Source organism: Elgaria multicarinata, chromosome 10, assembly GCF_023053635.1.
Source record: "Elgaria multicarinata webbii isolate HBS135686 ecotype San Diego chromosome 10, rElgMul1.1.pri, whole genome shotgun sequence".
Taxonomy (NCBI): domain Eukaryota; kingdom Metazoa; phylum Chordata; class Lepidosauria; order Squamata; family Anguidae; genus Elgaria; species Elgaria multicarinata.
Window position 1 is genome coordinate 18,548,304 of NC_086180.1, and position 18,816 is coordinate 18,567,119.

At 40.9% G+C, this 18,816-nt stretch overlaps 1 protein-coding gene across 4 annotated transcripts in view; it reads left to right on the top strand.

Annotated features, from left to right (window-relative positions):
• Nucleotides 1-18,816, top strand: part of AFF1 (ALF transcription elongation factor 1) — a 174,605-nt gene that overhangs the window by 115,641 nt on the left and 40,148 nt on the right. For all 4 annotated transcript variants that reach the window (XM_063136219.1, XM_063136220.1, XM_063136221.1 and 1 more), the window contains one exon: nt 1,418-1,469. In XM_063136219.1, the coding sequence (XP_062992289.1) occupies nt 1,418-1,469 (52 nt within the window). The remainder of the gene's footprint in view (nt 1-1,417; nt 1,470-18,816) is intronic.

Genomic DNA, 18,816 nt, shown 5'->3' on the forward strand with positions numbered 1-18,816 from the left:
TTGCATTTTGTTAGTTTGAGACCAGTTTTCCGTTTTAATCATCATTTTGAACTACATTCCTGTCTTATGAGATATTAGCTATCTGTCCAGGTTTGTGTCGTCTGCAAACGCGATAAGGATTCTCTCCTCTCGCTCAAATAAGTCTGAGTTGGGAAGCCTGCAGCCCGTGAGCAGCGTCTGTGAAGGTGGCACAGAGAGAAGGAAAGAGATGGGATAGCAAAGAGCACTATGCAATCCTGTAGTGCTATAAATTCTGTCCACTTTTTGTCTCTGGCTCTTCCCAAAATTGGCTGCAACCCAATTGACTTTTCCTGTAAGTCAATGGCCCTGTATAGGAAAATGGTGTTCCAGCTAGATTTGATAAAATCTGGAAATGTACTGGCCCCAGGATAGAGCCCCACTTGGAACCTTCCTCCAATTTAATGAGGAACCAGCTTAACCTCAGCTATGCTAGCAACTTGATAAAGATTTAAATAGACAAGGTTAGTCTGGCTGGAGTTATCGTCGTCATCCTCATCATCTTCATCACCAATTTCATTTCTGTACTGCCCAATAGCCAAGCTCTCTGAGTGGTTTACAACAATGCATAAGACTTACCCTGTCTCCAATCCGGCGATTTCTCAGCTTTTGTTCAGGTTTATCCTATTCTAAAAGACTGAAATGCCTCTCTTAAAGTTTGGTTACTTGCAGTGAGAACGTCAAGCTAAAATATGCTGGCATTTTTGGCCCTGAAAACTTCTTCCAAATTAAATGTGGCCCTTGGAATTCGGCCCTTCTGTACCCCTGATGTAGACCTTCCCACATGGTTAAGTTAGATCACACGGCTACATACTACAGTGTCTATGGCAGCCTCCCCCAACCTGGTGCCCTCTAGGCTGGTGAGATACTGGAACCTATAGCCCAACACATCTGATGGGCAACCAGGTTGGAGAAGGCTAATCTGTGGCCACTGAGCCACAAGCATGGCACACAACCACATCAGAGCAAAACATAGAGGTTCCAAAGGAACTTCATAGGAAAATCCACGGGGGTGGGAGCAACCATACCATTCCTGGTAATGTTTAAGATGGTTCTTTCTCCTTCATTTGGTTGCAAAGCCTGCTGGCATTTGTTATCTCAGTCTTGCTTGGGCTTAGCTTCAAACAGCTTACCTGCAGCCTGGCCTTGCTTTATAGCAATCCATTGAACTAAGACACTTTTAACACCTGTCTAAAGTTTAAACAGTTTATTTCTTTATCCTGCAATATATTGTTATTTTGCAACTATGGGATACAAATGAAAAATGTGGGGTATCACCTCTACATTAATCAATATCCCTAGCAATGCCTAAACTATATACCATGAATTAAATAGAATATCGTAAAAATAATTAAAGGGTGAGATGCTTACATAGCCTAAAACATTTGTTTGTTTACAGAGCAGTATGACGCACCTTCTAAGACCGTGTCTATTTCTCAGGAAGGAAGATCGTAAGTTTCTACAATTACTTTTCTGTGTATTTAAAGATTTGTCATCAGAGAAGTTACGTTTAGGACTTTGTTTTGTAGGAAAATGTAGCTTAACCATTTGCAATCTCATCATCACTTCAGTCAATATATTCAAGATCTTGCTTTGTGTTAACAGGTACTAGGCTATTTTTAAAATTCATCATAAAGTTTTATGCCGTTGTTTAAGAAATAACCTCTCTTTGTGTTGTTTGGAATACAGATGAAGCTCATGCCCAAGATCCTCCAGTTGGATTTATTTCCAAGGAAATAGGAGGAAGTTGTAATTAGAGCTTTAGCTTGACTCATGTGTGGTTATCACCAAAAAACCCCCTGCTTATGTGTAGTTGAGACTCTGTGTTGCAGTGGTAATGTAATGTATGGAAGCATTGGCCAGGGGTTAGAGTTATTTTGCCTCCCCCTGGCGTTAGCTGCAAGTGGGGGTGCCACACTTGTAGAGGAAGTAACTATATGACCAGCAAATCACATGGTTGCTATTTACATACACTGCCACTTCGACACGGAGCTCTACCCCACACAGTCAAGCAGAAAACAGGAATAGATTCTTCGACATCTTAATACTTCATTGGCGTTAAAAAGCTTTTTCAAAAGCTGCATATACTCAAGTGTTTAAAAGAAGCACCAAATCTGAATTCTCCCCCAAGAAAAGCAGAATTCTTCTGCCTGTATATGCTATTGAAGTTTAGATATTTGTTCATTAGCTGCAGGAAATGAGTTAGAAACTATGTGGGGCACTGAACTGCCTCCTGGAAATCCTGTTGAGGTCTTCCTAGCTTTTGAGATTTCAAGGGTCATCACACTCATGTTTCCAAGCTATCTTTGCAACGCTAAGGGCTGGAAACATACTTTTTATTTTAAATGAGAGCTAAGTTTCTCTGAAAGTTGAATCTGTTGGGAAATTCAGCCTCTGAGTCACACTTCCTCAGAACAGCAGAATATAGCACTTGGTTCAGCTGTTACTTTTGTCAAGGATACTGTGGGTGTGCAAGGACACCCCCCCCCCCCCCCCGTTGCTGGCCATGTATTAGAATGTTTGGAGTTCAAAGGGCTTCCTCAGATGGCAGAGGGAAGCACTGATTGTGTCTGCAAAGCTGCTCCTCTGGGGCATTGCCCCAAATTAATTTTGTGAAGTCCCAGGTTGAATCCCTGGTAGCAAGTGCTGTGAAGACCCCTCTGCCCAAGAGCTGCTACCTGGACCACTCCAGAAGTTTTGGACTATAACCCCCATAATCCCTGAGCATTGACCATGCTGGCTGGGGCTGATGAGAGTTGTAGTCCGACACCTGAGAGCAGCAGATTTACTATTCCATAGTAAATAGTAATTCAGTAGATAATGAATTCAGTAGATAATAAAATAGATAATACTGAGTTAGATGTAGGGATTGTGTAAGATCTGTTCCATCTGCATTTCATGGCTTGTCAGGTGCTCTTTTCAGTCCACCGTCTGCTCATTGATGGAATCGTGTTTTTTTTCCAAGTGCACAAATTTGCTCATTCACATTTGCACAAATTCACACCTGCGAAAATGCACAAATCCCCCCCAACATGTGCAGGTCCCCCAAAATGCACATTTTCACACTTTAGCTGATGGAGGAAATGTGCATTTTTAGCTTTTTAAATATATATATATATATATATATATATATATATATATATATTTCTATTACTGAATTTGCGTAAAATTCTGGAAAATTGAAAAATAGCCTGTAAATCCCCAGAACTCAGGGAAAGCCGGCCCACTGCGCAATTCATAGATTCATAGATATTTGATTCTGTTGCGTATTTTTCCAACACCCCCAGTTAGATGTACCTGGTGTGAGGAAGTCTTCTACATTCCTCCGTTTCTTTCTTTGGTGTTTACCAATTTTACATTTTAGTTCTTTTGGTCTTTTGTCTTTGGACATGCTAGACATGGGACACTGAGTTCGACGGGGAAGCTAAGGCTTGCCTGGGCCTGACAACCTCCCCCAACTCCCCAAATCAACACGTTTTCATGAACACAATGCGAACACAGTTCTGTGACAATTATACTTCAATGCCTGGAAGCAGGCATTCGCTGGTGGATTGTTTCCCTGGGTTTTGGGAACATCAAGATGTTGTGAGAAATGTCTGGTCATGTGCAGGCTGTCACCAAGGAAATTATCCAGATGTTTCTGAGACATAATCACTTCGATACTTTGCAGTCAGCCAGGTGCATTGGAAACTGGCCACCACCCAAAGAAATAGGCTGCGAGCTCCATGGGGCTAGTGGAGCTTTTGACTTCCTTTCCAAACAATATTGCCAGCGCTCTACTCCCATGAGTTGGCACATTTGCTTCTGGGAATTCAGGAAGACAAAGAGAGGTCAAATGAGATCCCTTAGGTCAGTCTTCCCCAATCTGATGCCCTCTAGATATTTTGGACTGCAGTGGGCATGCTGGCTGAAAATGATTGTACAACTTCCAGCGTCCCCCAGCCAGCGTGGCACTAAGTTGGGCAAGGCTGCCTTAGATGCACACTTTGAACTTGATAGCAGGGCTGGCCCTACCATTAAGTAGAGTGAGGCAGTTGCCTCCAGTAGCAGATAGTGGGAAGCGGCAGCAAGGTGATAGAGGACAGAGCTGTGGGCCATGCTGCCTCTCCTGTGCGCCCTAAGCTAGCCTACTGCCTTCTAGTGGGATGGAGGATGCTGTCTCATTGAAACATTCAACTACTATTCCAGTCAGCTTTTGTACATGGAATGGGAGGGGATGCCCTCTTGTCCTTTGGCCCAGGCAACGCAATGTCTTGAGCCACCTTGCTGGTTGTGGATTTCATAATGTTGGTGATGACATTTAAAACTGGGCTGGAGCCTGACCCTTAGTATCTTGGCTTACCACCCTTTTAACAAAATGTTGCCAAGTTGCTACTTCTCCATCGATTACAGTGTGATTTCTTTGTTTTGTATTTGCTATTGCAAAGGGAGAGAAAAATGGGACATGATAGATTAGTGACAAGTTTACTTCTTGAAGATTAAATCTTTGGCAAGGTTCATAAGCTAAACACACGCACGCACGCACACACGTACGTACACGTTTCAACTTGCTTGGCTGCTATATGATGTGCATCTAGCTTGATTTCTCCAGTCAGCAGATTTTCTTAATTTGTCTCTGTGTGTGAGACTTTCTTGTAAACAAAAACATTTAAACTAGCTGTTATTAGGTAACATTGCTCTAGTCTTACTGATACTGGAAACAGCTAAATAACAGTTTGTGTATTGTCAAGAAAACATGAAATAGTTATTTAATCTTTGAGCTTTCTAATATTCTGAAATGTTCCAGTCCCTGCTACTGTTTATATAGCTTTATAGAACTCTTATTAATGTGCATTTTTCTTAGAAAGAATTATTACATAATGCTGAAGGGTGGCTTGCATCTTTTAAAATAACAACATTTTGTGTTTAGTTTTCAAAATACTTCATAATCTTGGCCTACATCATAATAACTATTCAGTGATTTTTCTCCAATGCTCCCATTTTACAGATGATAAACTGAGGTTGAGAAGGGTAATGCCTTATCTATAGGCCTCATAAGAAGAGCCTTGCTGGATCAGACCAAAGGTCCACTTAATTCATCATCATGCCTCCCACAATCAGTTGTTTCTTGGAAGCCCACAAGCAGAGTTTAAAAGCAATAGACCTCACAGAGGTATACAGGCTTCTGAATCTGGAGATCCTATATAGACACCATGACAAGTAGCCATTGATAAGCAGGTCCTTCATGAATTTGTCTTATCTCCTTTAAAGCCATCTAAGCAAGTGGCCATGACCATGTCTTGTGGCAGTGGGTTCCACAAACCAATTCCATGGTGTGTGAAGAAGTGCTTCCTTTTGTGTGACCTGAATGTGCTGCTAAACAGTTTTATTGGATTGACCTCAAAAGCTTAGAGAAAGGTGAGTACAGGGAGACATGATAGAGGTGTACGAAATTCTGCATGGTGCATACTGGAAGATGGGGTCATCCCGTGAATCTGAATGGTGGGAGATTCAGGAAAGATAAAAGGAAGTACTTCTTCACAGAGCTCATTGTTAAACTATGGAATCCGCTACCGCAAGATGTAGTGATAGCCACCAATTTGGATGCTGGGGAACATGGGCGGGAGGATGATATTGCACCCATGTCCTATTTATGGGTTTCCCACACAAGTCTAGTTGGCCACTGTGTGAACAGAATGCTGCCCTAGATAGGACTTTAGTCTGATTCAGTGAGGCTCTTGTTATGTTCTTATGACCTTGAATTCTGTAGGCAATTTCTGGGTTTAATTGCAACACATTGAGAAGGGAGGAGGACAGGGGCACGTGCATTATGAACACAAGGTTTGTTAATATCATTCATAATTAAGCCAAAAATATAATTATCTGAACTAGTCCTGCATCTACAATGCCACATTGGCTGTGAATTAATTTGTTTTGGGGCTCATCTACACCAAGCAGGATATTCCACGATGAAAGTGGTATGAAAGCTGTATATGGTATGTGTCAATGGGCCCCAACAGTTGTCAGTGCACTTCAATACTGCTATAAAGTAGCAGTGTGGCTCCTGCCTTTTATATACCGCTTTTATTGTTGAATATCCTGCTTGGTGTAGATGAGCCCTTGGTTTCCATTTAAAACACTGCTATACTCTCGCAGGGCCTTTAGTCAAGTAAGTCTGTATTATTGATAGTATTTCTGAAGTCTTCATGAAAATTCAAGTACATAAGCTGCATAGAAGGAGCCTTTCCAGTCAAATTGGACTTCATGGGATACAATTGGAGGATATGGAATTTAAAGAACTTTAAAACATGTTGGGAAGCAATTGACAAATCATGACTTTGAGCTATGGGTACATGTGGTAAAAAGGAGACAGGTAAACTCATGACAGGTAAAGATGTATATACAATACATGGAAGGATTACCTATGTAGAAAACATGGTATGGAACATTTCTTTGGCTCAACTGCCTCCACCAATTTAATTGTACGATTAGTTAAAAGTAAAAGCAGTACATGATTGATTAGCCTAATTAGGGTAGTTTTTCCATAAGTATTGTTGAGTAATGAAATTCTTCTGCAAGGTTAGCCTGACCAGATGACAAGACTGATAGCTTCTGGGCTTCAGATAAGAATAATTTAAAAGCTTTCTAATGAATAAAGAGGACTAGCCCACCCAAGTGCAGCTTGAAAAAGAGTGTCAGTAGGTCTGTTTGAATTGAGATATGCTGCATTGCGTTTGCATTGTGTTCACTTGGCTATTTAAAATACAGAACTTGGACTGTCTTTACGATTCTGAAAAAAATGCGTCTGATCCAGGCCTGTTCACACTATTTCAAAACCAATATCCTGAAAGGCAAGTTCCCATTTCAGTTTTAAATAGTGATATCTCTGGGTTAAAAAAATACTTAACCATATGACCAATTGTGCGAGTTTTATTTGTTTAACTGAATAAATGTGCATGTATATAAAACCAAACGTTCTGATGGAAAAATAAACATGCTCTTTTAAACCCGTTAACAGTCATAACATGTCAGTTACTGGCATTCAGAGGCTCTGTTTGTTTATTTATAATATTTCTATACTGCTAAATATAATGAAATCTCTTAAGCGGTTCACACTAAAATGCATATATAAATCAACATTAAAAACTACATAAAATAATAAAGGCATTACAACAAAGAAAACAAAACAGTAGGGCATGTCGCAGTCCCTTACAGAACAGGGAAAGCTTCTGTAAATATGTTTTCAAGAGGTGTTTGAAGCTTGCCACATTTTCTGCCTCTTCAACCATGCATGGCAGCGTGTTCCAGATGGTGGTGGGTGCCGCTACTGAGAAGTCCCACTTTCACGATATTATGTGGCAACGTTCTATTGGTCACAGAACAACCAATAAGGCTTCCTGTGAAGAACTTAGGAGTCTATTTGGTATATATTTAGGAAGGCGGTCTGCTAGGTATCCTGGTCCCAAGTTATTTGGTGCGAATAGGTATATGGCTTGGTGGCGAGTAGATTTAGCTACCATCACTATTAGCCACTGGTACCACGTAGTTAATTTCACAAATTCTCCTGACGTAGCTGCTGTTCTCCCCATCCCACCCCTAAAACACATTTATTCATTTTAGACTGTTTATAAGCTGCCATGCAACGTAAACTACTTGAGCAGCAAATACTTAAAGAATAAATTAATACAATAGAAATCAACATAAACCAGGGATGCAGAACCTTTTTAAGCCCAAGGGACAAATTTCATTTTGAAGAAGCTCTCGGGGAGGAGGGGGCGTTCCAGTGATAGATGCGGCCAAAATAACAAAAAAATACCACCATATTGTTGCATAAATCTCTTGGCCCAGTAATTAAGCTTTAGGAGAGGCATTTCAACTTTTGGAGTGGGGAAAAGCTTGTACAAAAGCCAGGAAACAACCAAATTTTCAATGGTTAGAGGAAATGGGGGAGCGGAAATGGTCTTCTGGAGACCTTCAGAGGACTGTATTCAACCTCCCCCTTCTCCTCAGAGGACTATATTCAACCTCCCCAGAGGGCTGGGTTTTGGCCTTGGCCTTCTCATAAACAGACACACAGAAGCAGCAAATCAGCAAGCCAAGCCAAAACCACAAGAACAACACTTTAAATTAACCGTTTAAGAGAATCCAGCTGGCACCAAACAGACCTGAAAGTAGGTGCCGTGTAAGCTTCCCCAAGGGAGGGCATTCCAGATGGGGAGTGTTCCTGCCAAGAAGGCCCTTTCTCCAGTCACCACCCCAACCTAAGCTCTGATGGTGGTAGAACCCAGAAAAGGGGCCCTGATGAAAATCGTATTGATCAGGTACATGGGGTGATATGAGCCATAAGACGGACTCTGCTGGACTAGGCAAACAGCCAGTTAGCTCAGCATTCTGTTTCCCAAAATGGTGAGGTAGATGCTTCTAAGAACTTTTATCCCAAATGGTTATTTCAAAAGATGATGATGAGTAGATTATTTCCCATTTCATGAAGTGTGGAAATAAATAATAATTAAAAAAAGGCCAGATCAGACGAAGCCTTCAGAGCAAAAACATTAATATCATCATACATTGTCCCTAAGCAATAGCCAGAAAGCCCTTGTTTTGTATTGGGTTCATCTTGTTCCAGTTTCTAATTAAACTAGGCTAACTTTGCAGTGGTGGTTGTATATTAATTCTTTCCCCCTCCCAAAGCTTTTATTATAGATAGTGTTTGCTGCTTTCGATAAGTTGCCGCTACTATTTGAGCTATTCTGATTATTATTATTATTATTATTATTATTAGTAGTAGTAGTAGTAGTAGTATTTCTGCCTTTTTCCCAGTACTGGGACTCAAGGCAGTTTACAAGATTAAATTGGCCTGTAAGGCCCTTAATTTTGACATCTTGTGAACAAGCCCTGTTCATAAATGGTTTCCAGCTTACATGGAATGTGTAGTGTTGTTTGCCACTGTAAGTTGCGGATAAAATATCAGAACTCTTAGGAAGTTGGAGGGTGAAGGAGCAGGGACAATAAATCTTAAAGCAACAAGAGAGCCGCATGACTACATAGAATGAGGCAATTCCGCTTTCAGAGCCTAGGAAAATCCTTCCAGATCTCCTCTACTTCCTTCTAAACAATGCTAGTATTGAACCTAAAAAATCCCCCCCGAAGGATGAAAGTTCCGTTGTTTAGGATTCAGTGTTGCAGATTGTGCAACATGGCCATGCACAGTTCACGCTTACACATTTGGGGTATGTTTGTGTACGGTCAGGAGAAATTGAAATTTCTGCAATTTTTCCAGCTAAATAGTATGCACCCCAATGTAGTGAAGAAAAAGAAATACAGTCATAGGTTTTCCACCTGTTGCAAGCATCTCTTCATCCTTCTTTGTACGTTGGATCCTACCGTATAACAGTAGTAGTGTTAATTCTCCACATTTTATATAGAGTTTTCGAATGCTAGCACATACAACAGCCCTGTAATGTGGGTGAGAGTAATTATAATCAGGGTATCACTGAGGGACCAGTATGTCTAAGGCCGTCTGGTGGAGGCACTGCAAACTTTCCCTTGCGTGGCTCAGTCTCTTAACCCCACTGTGCTACAGTGGCTCTCTATGAGGCAGGAGCAGTGTCAGTGCCACACTTTTCCTTGTAAATAAGCGTCAAATGTGGAAGATCACCCCTATATTTTTGAACTATGAACCATAAAAATCCTTTCAAGGCAAAATGGAGTTGAACTTGTTATTTCTGTGCCTCATTTTGCTCCTTCTGCCTTTCTCCTTCCCCAATGGACCATCTTAAATCCATATAATTAGTGACAATTGGTTTTGGAGGAATATGACACCTCCAGGACTGAAGCCAATTTCTTTATATCTGATGATGAAGGTGGATTGCTCCACATTGCTTGCGTCTTCTGTGAATCATCAGCTTCTGTCCCTGCCAGAATCAGAATAATGGGACTAATTCCCCTGGAGGGTTTTTGGTCTGGTGTTTAACGGCTCCAGTGTTTCTGCCTGAGTCCTGTTGCAATTCTGTCTGAACATGGAACGTAGTCCTTGGATACTGCTATGTTTCATCAGGTGGTTGGTTAATACCCATCTTACAACAGCAGCCAATACTGAAGAAAGTTCTGCCTTCCCTTGCCAAGGAAAACTTTTATCAGCAGTTAACAAGATCGTCTACATCACAGACATGTGGAATAAATGACAGTCTCCCAAAGATTGAGATATAAACAGAATAAGCACCATTTGGACTAGGGACTTAATGATGTCTGTGTCTCATGTTTGTTTATTTTTTTAATTAATGAGAATACAGCTCTGTTTTGTGCGTGTGCGTGTGCGTGTTTTGCTCAATACAATGGTGCTCTTTCTTTTTCCTTTCTTTTTACTTCCTTTCTCTTAAAATGCACGTGACTGTCTGAAACGCCAGCCACCTTGAGTCACTCGCGTTACGCAGCGTAGCCGACTGAAAACAAGCAGCATTTGTGCTGGTTAATTAGAGACTAAAATCCCTCTGCATCTGTGTGCCCAAATTAAGCATGCAGCTTTACAGAGCAAACGTGAATTTCCCAGAGGGCTTTTCATTCTTGAGCTCGGCCCTTAAGTTTAGCACCTGGCTTTGCTGGAATGGAAACAGGTTTTGTTGTTTACAAGAGCAGGTGGCAAGTTCATTCTCTTTGGTTGGGGGTGCCTAGGAGAGATTTGCTTTTTCATTTTGTTAGGATGCTCCTATTACGTATGTGCGGTTTTAGGGACCACTTCTACTTGTAAACACACACACACACAGAGAGAGACTTCCCTTCCTTTTAAATAATTGATTTCCAAAGATAACTGCATGGTTTTTCTGCAGCCCCTGCAGATTTAAAAAATACAGCATCTGGGATATCTTTTAAAAACATTTCGTAGTTGCTTTTCCAATGTCTTCTTGGCAATATGCACAGATCTAAAAATTACACTTACATCATAATTATTATTATTATTATTATTATTATTATTATATTTATTTATTTATTTGTATCCCGCCTTTTGCCCAGTACTAGGCCTCAAGGTGGCCTTAAAAAATTTAAAATATATACATTTTAAACCTAGGAAAAGAAATGTACAAACAAATTTTAAAAAATAAATAAAAAAATAAATAAATTACAATATTAAAACATAAACTTTACAAGTCCTTACCATAGAAGGAGGGCCAGATTATTCTTCAAAGGCCTGCTGGAACAAACAGGTTTTTGCCTGCTTCTGAAAGCCCATCAAGGAGGGTGCCAGTCTAGCTTCCCCAGGAAGAGAGTTCCAAAGCACTGGAACAGCCATCGAGAAGGCCCTCTTCTCCCATGTTCCCACCAAGCGTGCCTGTGAAGATGGTGGGACTGAAAGAAGGGCTTCTCCAGAAGATCTCAAAGCACGGGCAGGCTCATAATGGAGAATACAGTCTTTTAGATATGCCCCAAAATTCCAAATGAAGATAATAAACTATTTGAAACATTTACTGGTTGTGATGCAGTCAAAGTTGAACACTTCGAAGTTTATTTATTTATTTATCATACTTATACCCCGCTCCTCAGCCAAAAAAGGCTCTCTGAGCGGCTTACACTTAGCAAAAAAGACACTTAAGAAGTTGCATTGGTACTGGTGGCAGAGCTAAGCATGAGCCTAATTTCAAAATGCTTAACTTTCTTTGGTTGTGGTATGTCCTGAGCAGTTTGGTTGGGGGGGGGGGAATTAAAACTCAAGATGTAAATCAGAAGATTGTCATGGTTGTTTTTAATTAAATCTGGCCTTAAATTAATCAAAGTATGTAAGTGTTTTGAAGTCCTTGCTTAGGCAATGTTCTTCTCGTGTGCCAGGTAGAAATGTGACTCATCCATGAAGCTTTAAGTATCTTTCCTTTCTTCCTGGGAACAATTCATCAGATGCAAGATTCTTGCTGTGTTATTAATAGTTTATCTGGAAGCTATTAATAATATGCAAACAGAGGCAATTTGTGTCTGTCCATCTTTCTGGAAGAAGCCTTTCATAAGATAATGGAAAAATAAATGGTGCCATCTTTGGATAATAGATGTAGTCCTCACAAACTTCCCACATAATGACATCTTCTTTTCAAGAGGGGTTTATTTTGAGCCCAACGCCTTCATCTTGGATAATAAAACCACATTAAGGTTTCTTTTTCAATAGCAGATTACTTGCAAGTTGGGTTAGGCAGTAACTCTTTCATAATAGCTCCTCAAACTAAGAGCTGATTCAAACATGTGGTTCCCTGTGCATGAGTGTATCCTCAGGTTCCTATCTTCCCCCAGTTGTGTGGAGGAGGTACCATGTGAACCACATGGTCATGCATATGACAGCAACGTGGATTGCTAGCATGGCAGTGATAAGGATGGGCAATTTTTGAGCTGCTGCCTAGCTATTCTATGCATCATGAAGACTTAGGTTGCAGAATTCTAGACTGTACCACTTAAGAGTGCAGATGAGAGGTCATATTTTTTTAAATTTTTTCTCTCTATATAAAGCTCCTTGCATATAGTAAACTAGCATAGCTTGAATTAGACTACACTAATGCTTTCCCTCTAAATGTGCTGGTTTGTTGATGGGACCTGTGTGGAGTTTTTTACCATCAAAAACTGCCTTATGGCTCATGAAAGACTAATAAATTTATTCTGGCATAATATAGTCCACTTCATCTGATGCATAGAGCATTATGAGCGTCAGGCTTTCTATGCTGTACATATGGTATTGTTGTGGGGGTGGTAGTGGTGGTAAACACTGAGGTCAGAAAGAAATTCACAGAAACTACTGTTGGTGACAATCACATTATTAGCAGTGATTATGTACGGTGTAGCTGTTGCTGATAAACAACAAACTGGCACTAGGATGCTGCATATTGTGTTGGTCAGCTCACAACAGCTGTGGGAATTGTAGCATGCCTTGCTCAGGGCATGGTTAGAGGGAACATAATTTAGCTAATCAGATCTAGAAGATCTGAAGGGGAGATCACCTGGGAAACCCAGGTAGGATATAAGTGAACTAATTTTTTAATTTTTGTGAACCTCCCAGAGAGCTTCGGCTATTGGGCGGTATAAAAATGTAATAAATAAAAAATAAAAATAAAATAGCCTGGTACCTGGTATTCACATGCTTCCAGTTCTCTTCTCCAGTTACCTGGTTGGATGCATCTGCTAGTCACAGATTTCTGATCACAATTTCAAATGGCCTGCTGCCAACATAACGTTTTGATTCCTGGTTTGAGAATCTAGCAAAGGAAATAATGTTTTCTCGAACACTGCATTCAACTATTGCAGGAACGCATTCAAATGAAATATCTTGCACCCAGACAAAACGCAAGGCATTTTTTAAAAAAATATCTCCAGTTTGCTTTTGGCATTCATTGTATTGTTCCACAATTGCTGTGAATGTTTGTACTTCTCTCTGTTTGACAACTCTGTGCCTGCTGTTGCATAATTCTGTAGAACCAGTACTGTAAAACCAGGAAGAAAAGGGATATTCATGTGGAGAACCTTATTATTAGCTCTCTGTAATGTAGAGTTTTGCCCTCCAGGGTTTCTGGTTATGCTGATATTATCCCTTGATAGATCTCTTCCTTTACATAATAGGATCCATTGTACACCACAAATGCCGAAGGACCAAACTTCATTAGGATGTGTTTACATTAAGTGAGGTTTACCGAGGGACAGGTTTTGCTGTCAGGAGCCGTACCTTGTCTGTGGTGCAGAATTGTTTTGTCCCATATGATTGTAGGCAAATCTAGGGGACAGAAAGACTGCAAAGCCTGTATTTATTTTTATACAGTAGCTGTAATGGTAAGTTCCAGCTAGTTTTCTGTATAGTGGGAGTGATTATAATCTAAGAACAGCTAGTGTAAGATACAGGCTTTAAAGCAGAAATCCCGGATTCAAAACTTCGCTTGGCAATAGGTAGCCTAAAACCGAGAGAGGCCATCCATACCTGCATACAAAAGTTCACAGATTCAGTTGCTGGCATCTCTGGGTAGAATGGTAGAATCTCTGGAAGAACTCTTGTCTGAAGCTTTGGAAAGGCACTATCCATCATTGTAGGCCAGGGATAGGCAACGTGGTGTTTGTGGCCACAAATGTGCCCCCAGATACTATCTGTGGTGCCCACAGAGACACTGCACTCCTCCCAATTTTTATTTTTAAATTTTCTGAAAAAAGTATTTTGTATATTATGTTACTGGCAGCTGGGATTGCATCAAAGCAAAGTAGGAGCCACCTTAATTTTATGGTTGTGCCCAGGATGGTTTCTCAAGTTTCCAAATGTATCCATCAGACAAAAAGGTTGCCCAATGTAGGCAGTACTGACCTTCATGAGCCAGTGGTTTGACACTGGCTCAGTTCAGACAACATGTTTCTGACCACCGCTGAGAAATGTGTTGTCTGGCAGGAAAACTCCACCCCACGGTGGAGTATTTTTGGAATACACTCCACACTGAATATCCATGCTGTGCAGAGGAGAGTTCCTGCACAACCGTTGTGTTATGTGGAGGGCTTCATGGAGTTCTCCATTGCATTGTGTTGACTTTTCCCACTAGCTACAGAGTTCCCTGGGAAGAGTAGTGAAAGAGTGGCCATGAATGGGTCATTTTCTAGGGGGGGGGAAATTGAGGAGACCAACAATAAACTCTTAATTCCTATTTTACTTGCTTCCCCATTGTTGGTGTAGTGGAGGCAAGGCCTAAAAAAGGATATCATAGAGCTGGAAAAAGTCCAGAAAAGGGCAACTAAAATGATCAAGGGGCTGGAGCATCTCCCCTACGAGGGAAGGTTACATCAACTGGGATTGTTTAGCATGGAAAAAAGGAGGCTAAGGGGAGACATGACAGAGGTGTACAGAATTATGCATGGTGTGTAGAAGGTGGATAGGGAGACATTTTTCTCCTCTCAAAATACTAGAACCAGGGGTCATCCCATGAAGCTGATTGGCGGGAGATCCAGGAGAAATAGAAGGAAGTCCTTCTTCACCCAGATCATAGTTAAATTATGGAACTCACTAACACAAGATGTAGTGATGGCCACCAATTTGGTTGGTTTTAAAAGGGGGTTGGATAAATTCCTGGAGGCGAAAGCAATCAATGGCTACTAGCCCTGATAGTTGTGTGCTATCTCCAGTATTCAAGGCAGTAAACCTGTGTGCACCAGTTGATGGGGAACATGGGTGGGAGGGTGCTGTTGTACTATGTCCTGCCTTGTTGGTCCCTGGCCGATAGCTGGTTGGCCACTGTGTGAACAGAGTGCTGGACTAGATGGACCCTTAGTCTGATCCAGCATGGCTCTTCTTGTGTTTTTATGTTTTTAACGTTCATAAAACTGCGCAGTGTTCTGGCTTGCTTGTTGCATTTTATTTATGAGTAAATGTGTTGCTTACTATGGATTACGCCATCACAGCCAACGCATGGGGGGGGGGGGAGGCTTCTCTTCTGTGCTTTGCTAAGAAAGTGAGATTTGCTCCCTGTATTTTGCGTTTGCTTACTTCTGAGTAAACATTTATTTATTTATTTATTTATTTATTACATTTCTATACCACCCAATAGCCGAAGCTCTCTGGGCAGTTCACATAAAGCTGCACCACGTTTTTAGAAAGATGGGCACATTTAAAGAGGGCTGACTTACCTGTGTGTGTGTGTATCCCGTTTTCCTCATTTGTGGTGAACCTGTAACTGTTATGAAGAAAGCAAACTTGGCAAGGCACTACAACACCAGACAGAGAAAGCATGAAGAAATGAAAGGGAAGGTGCACACTGGCCAAATAGCAGCACTCAGAAAGAGATTAGAGTTACAGTGAGACCTGTTTGTGAAACCCAGGATGGAACTAACCTGTTCTGCAAGCCAGTTATGTTGTCAGTAAACGTATCGCAAAAGACAGAGCCCTCAAATGGAGGGTACACATGTGAAGGGTTGCACACTTGCGACCACATCTCTGCTGACGCTTGAGAAAGTGAAGTCATTTGAAAACACTGTACTATCTCTGAAAGGCTCTGCTTCTGAGTTTGTATTCCATTCTTTGGCTGCGGATGAGGCGACTGACGTAAGCAACATGGCTCATTTTGTATGCAGTCCTTGAGAATGAAAGGGATCGTATCCACAGTGGTGTCTTGCATCAAGTTTATCAAAACTAGGGCACCAAACTGCCGCCAGTTCAAGGACCTATTGACACAGCTTGAAGCAGAGTACGGGGATTCGGTTTATTGCTGTGAAATGTGCTGGCTGAGCCGTGGAAATAGGCTGAAGCGTTTCTTCTACGCACTGAGGAACGAAGTAAAAGTCTCAGTGAAGGCAGAGGGAAGAGATATGCCCCAACAAAGTGATCCAAAGTATCTGTGTCACCTGTGTTTCTTGGCAGTTATCACTGGGTACCTTTCAAAGCTGAATCTGAAACTTTAAGGCCCAAACAGTTTGGTGTCATCAACTCCTCTCTCATATAAGAGCATTTGAAACACAGTTAGGTTTGTGGAAAACATTCTGGAAAGTGGCCAGACAGGTTGTTTCCCCAACCCTTTGAAAATAGAAAACAGTCGTTGTTCGCGTACACAGTAGAGCACACATTCTTGCTTGAGATATTCAGCAACCAATTTTCCGAGACCAATTTTTACCACACCTTGCATTTCACTTCATTTATTACATTTCTATACCACTCAATAGCCAAAGCTTTCTGGGCAGTTTACAATTAAAAACCTTTTTTAAAAATTGTACATAATATAAAAAACTTTTACATACAAACGTATAAACACTGTGTGCGCACACATCTAAGCAATTTTAACAGTCAACAATAAGAAATCCAGGATCTGAATGAAAAACATCCTCATATACTGCCAAATGCCTGATTGTAGAGGAAGGTCTTAACCTAGCACCGAAAAAGGTAACAATGTTGGCATCATGTGGGTGTTGCTAGGGAAATGGTTCCATAATCAGGCGGCTATCACCGAGAAGGCGCTTCCAGTGTTGAAGCAAGTGATGCACCCCAGGAATTCCCAACAGGAAGTCCATGGAAATGCAAGCCACCACTGAACTGAAGGCAAAAATAACCACAATTTAGCTCTTCTTGAGTTCTGCAAATGGTGCCTGAAGATTTTTCAGCACTTAGGAAACGTGCACTGAGAAAAGAGTATCTATCTCTCTTTGGAACAATCTACTGCTGTGTGCGGTTCTTCTCAAAGCTAAGTCTTCCTAAAATCCTCCTTTATTCCAGATTAGCAGATTAGAACTTGGAAAGACAACTGCAATGGTCAGTGTCATTAAGTCCACCAGATATATGGCTTGGGACCACAATACCTGACAGAACGCCTCTCCTGACATGAATCTACCCATGCACTACACTCAACATCAAAGGTCCTCCTCCGGGTGCCTACTCCAAGGGAAGCTCGGGTGCCTACTCCAAGGGAAGCTCAGAGGACAGCAACAAGAGAGAGGGGTGGTCCCCCAATTGTGGAACAATTCCCTGACGAGGCCCGCCTGTCGCTGACATTGTCATCTTTTCAGCACCAGGTCAAGACTTTTCTCCCAGGCATTTAGCAATATGTAAAGAGCCTGGGTATGTTTTTGTGGCTTTAAATTGTATGTTGTTGTGATTTAAATTTTTTTGTATATTGTTTTAAGTGTTTTTATCCTATGTAAACCACCCAGAAAGCTTTGGCTATGGGGTGGTATACAAATGTAATAAATCATCACATCCTCCTCCTCCTCCTCCAAAAACTTGTAATGGAGAATAGAAGAGGCCACAACAATAGCACTACAGTACATAGCCGCAATGGGAGATAGGAGTGAATCGAAGGGGAGGTGGAGGCCATACCCAGCAGACTCCTACTCTTAGTGTAAATTTGGTAAGACTTAAACCAAAATAGATTAGTAAACTCAAAATATTAAAAAGATTGGCTCCATCCACTTTTGACTGTAGCCAAGCCCTTTTTTTAGGCCTCAACCACCTGTGGAGTGTGGCCCCTGCAATCCTTCCAAGATTGGAAGTTGAGTCTTGGGTCCAAAATGGTTCCTCACCTTTGTTTTAGACTATTAAGATGAGACATCTTTGGTAACAAGAAAATGTTTAGGAAATAGCATATTTGATTAAACTGTTAAGATCCTTGTGATATAGGGCAACGTACAAATGTTTTAATGAATAAATAAATAATCTTAAAATCCTGAGCAACGCACTCCTTTGTCATAACAAATGTGTACTTTTTAAAATCACAGGCACTGTGTTATATTTTGATGCCTTACTTACAGTAAGTTATGTTTTTAATAAACTGAGAACCGGGTCCATTCCCTTGCTAATTCTTGCTAGTGCAAAACCAAAAATGGGAACCCAATGAAATTTGAACCCAGTGTCTATTGTTTGAAATGTATTAAGCAGCTCTGTGTAGCTAACTGGCAGCTAAAGACTTCCTAAATAGTAGAACTATAGATTGATAATGCTCATCAAAGTGCAAAATTAATAACAATCTCCCTTCCTGTGTTATGCATGATATTAGTTTGCTGTTATTGTTTATTCTTAGTATTTGTTTGTTTTAGGGATTTATTTCCCACCCTTTCAATGAGCTGTTAACTCAGTAAATGCAATTAAAGCCATTGGTTTATCCAAATGAGGGGGGTGGTTCTGATTAACATAAAAGTTATCATTGCCATTTTATTGGAAATAAAATACTTTAAAAGAACAAAACAAGAGAGGCACAGTTTTAATTATAGGTGCGTGATGCATATAGGCTATAAACTTTCTCATGGAAATGCTGTTTTTCCATCTGCTATTTTTCCATCTGAGTTTTGTTTGGTTTTGTATGGCTGAGTCTCCAGTCTTATTGGAAGCCACTTGCAGTCCGACAT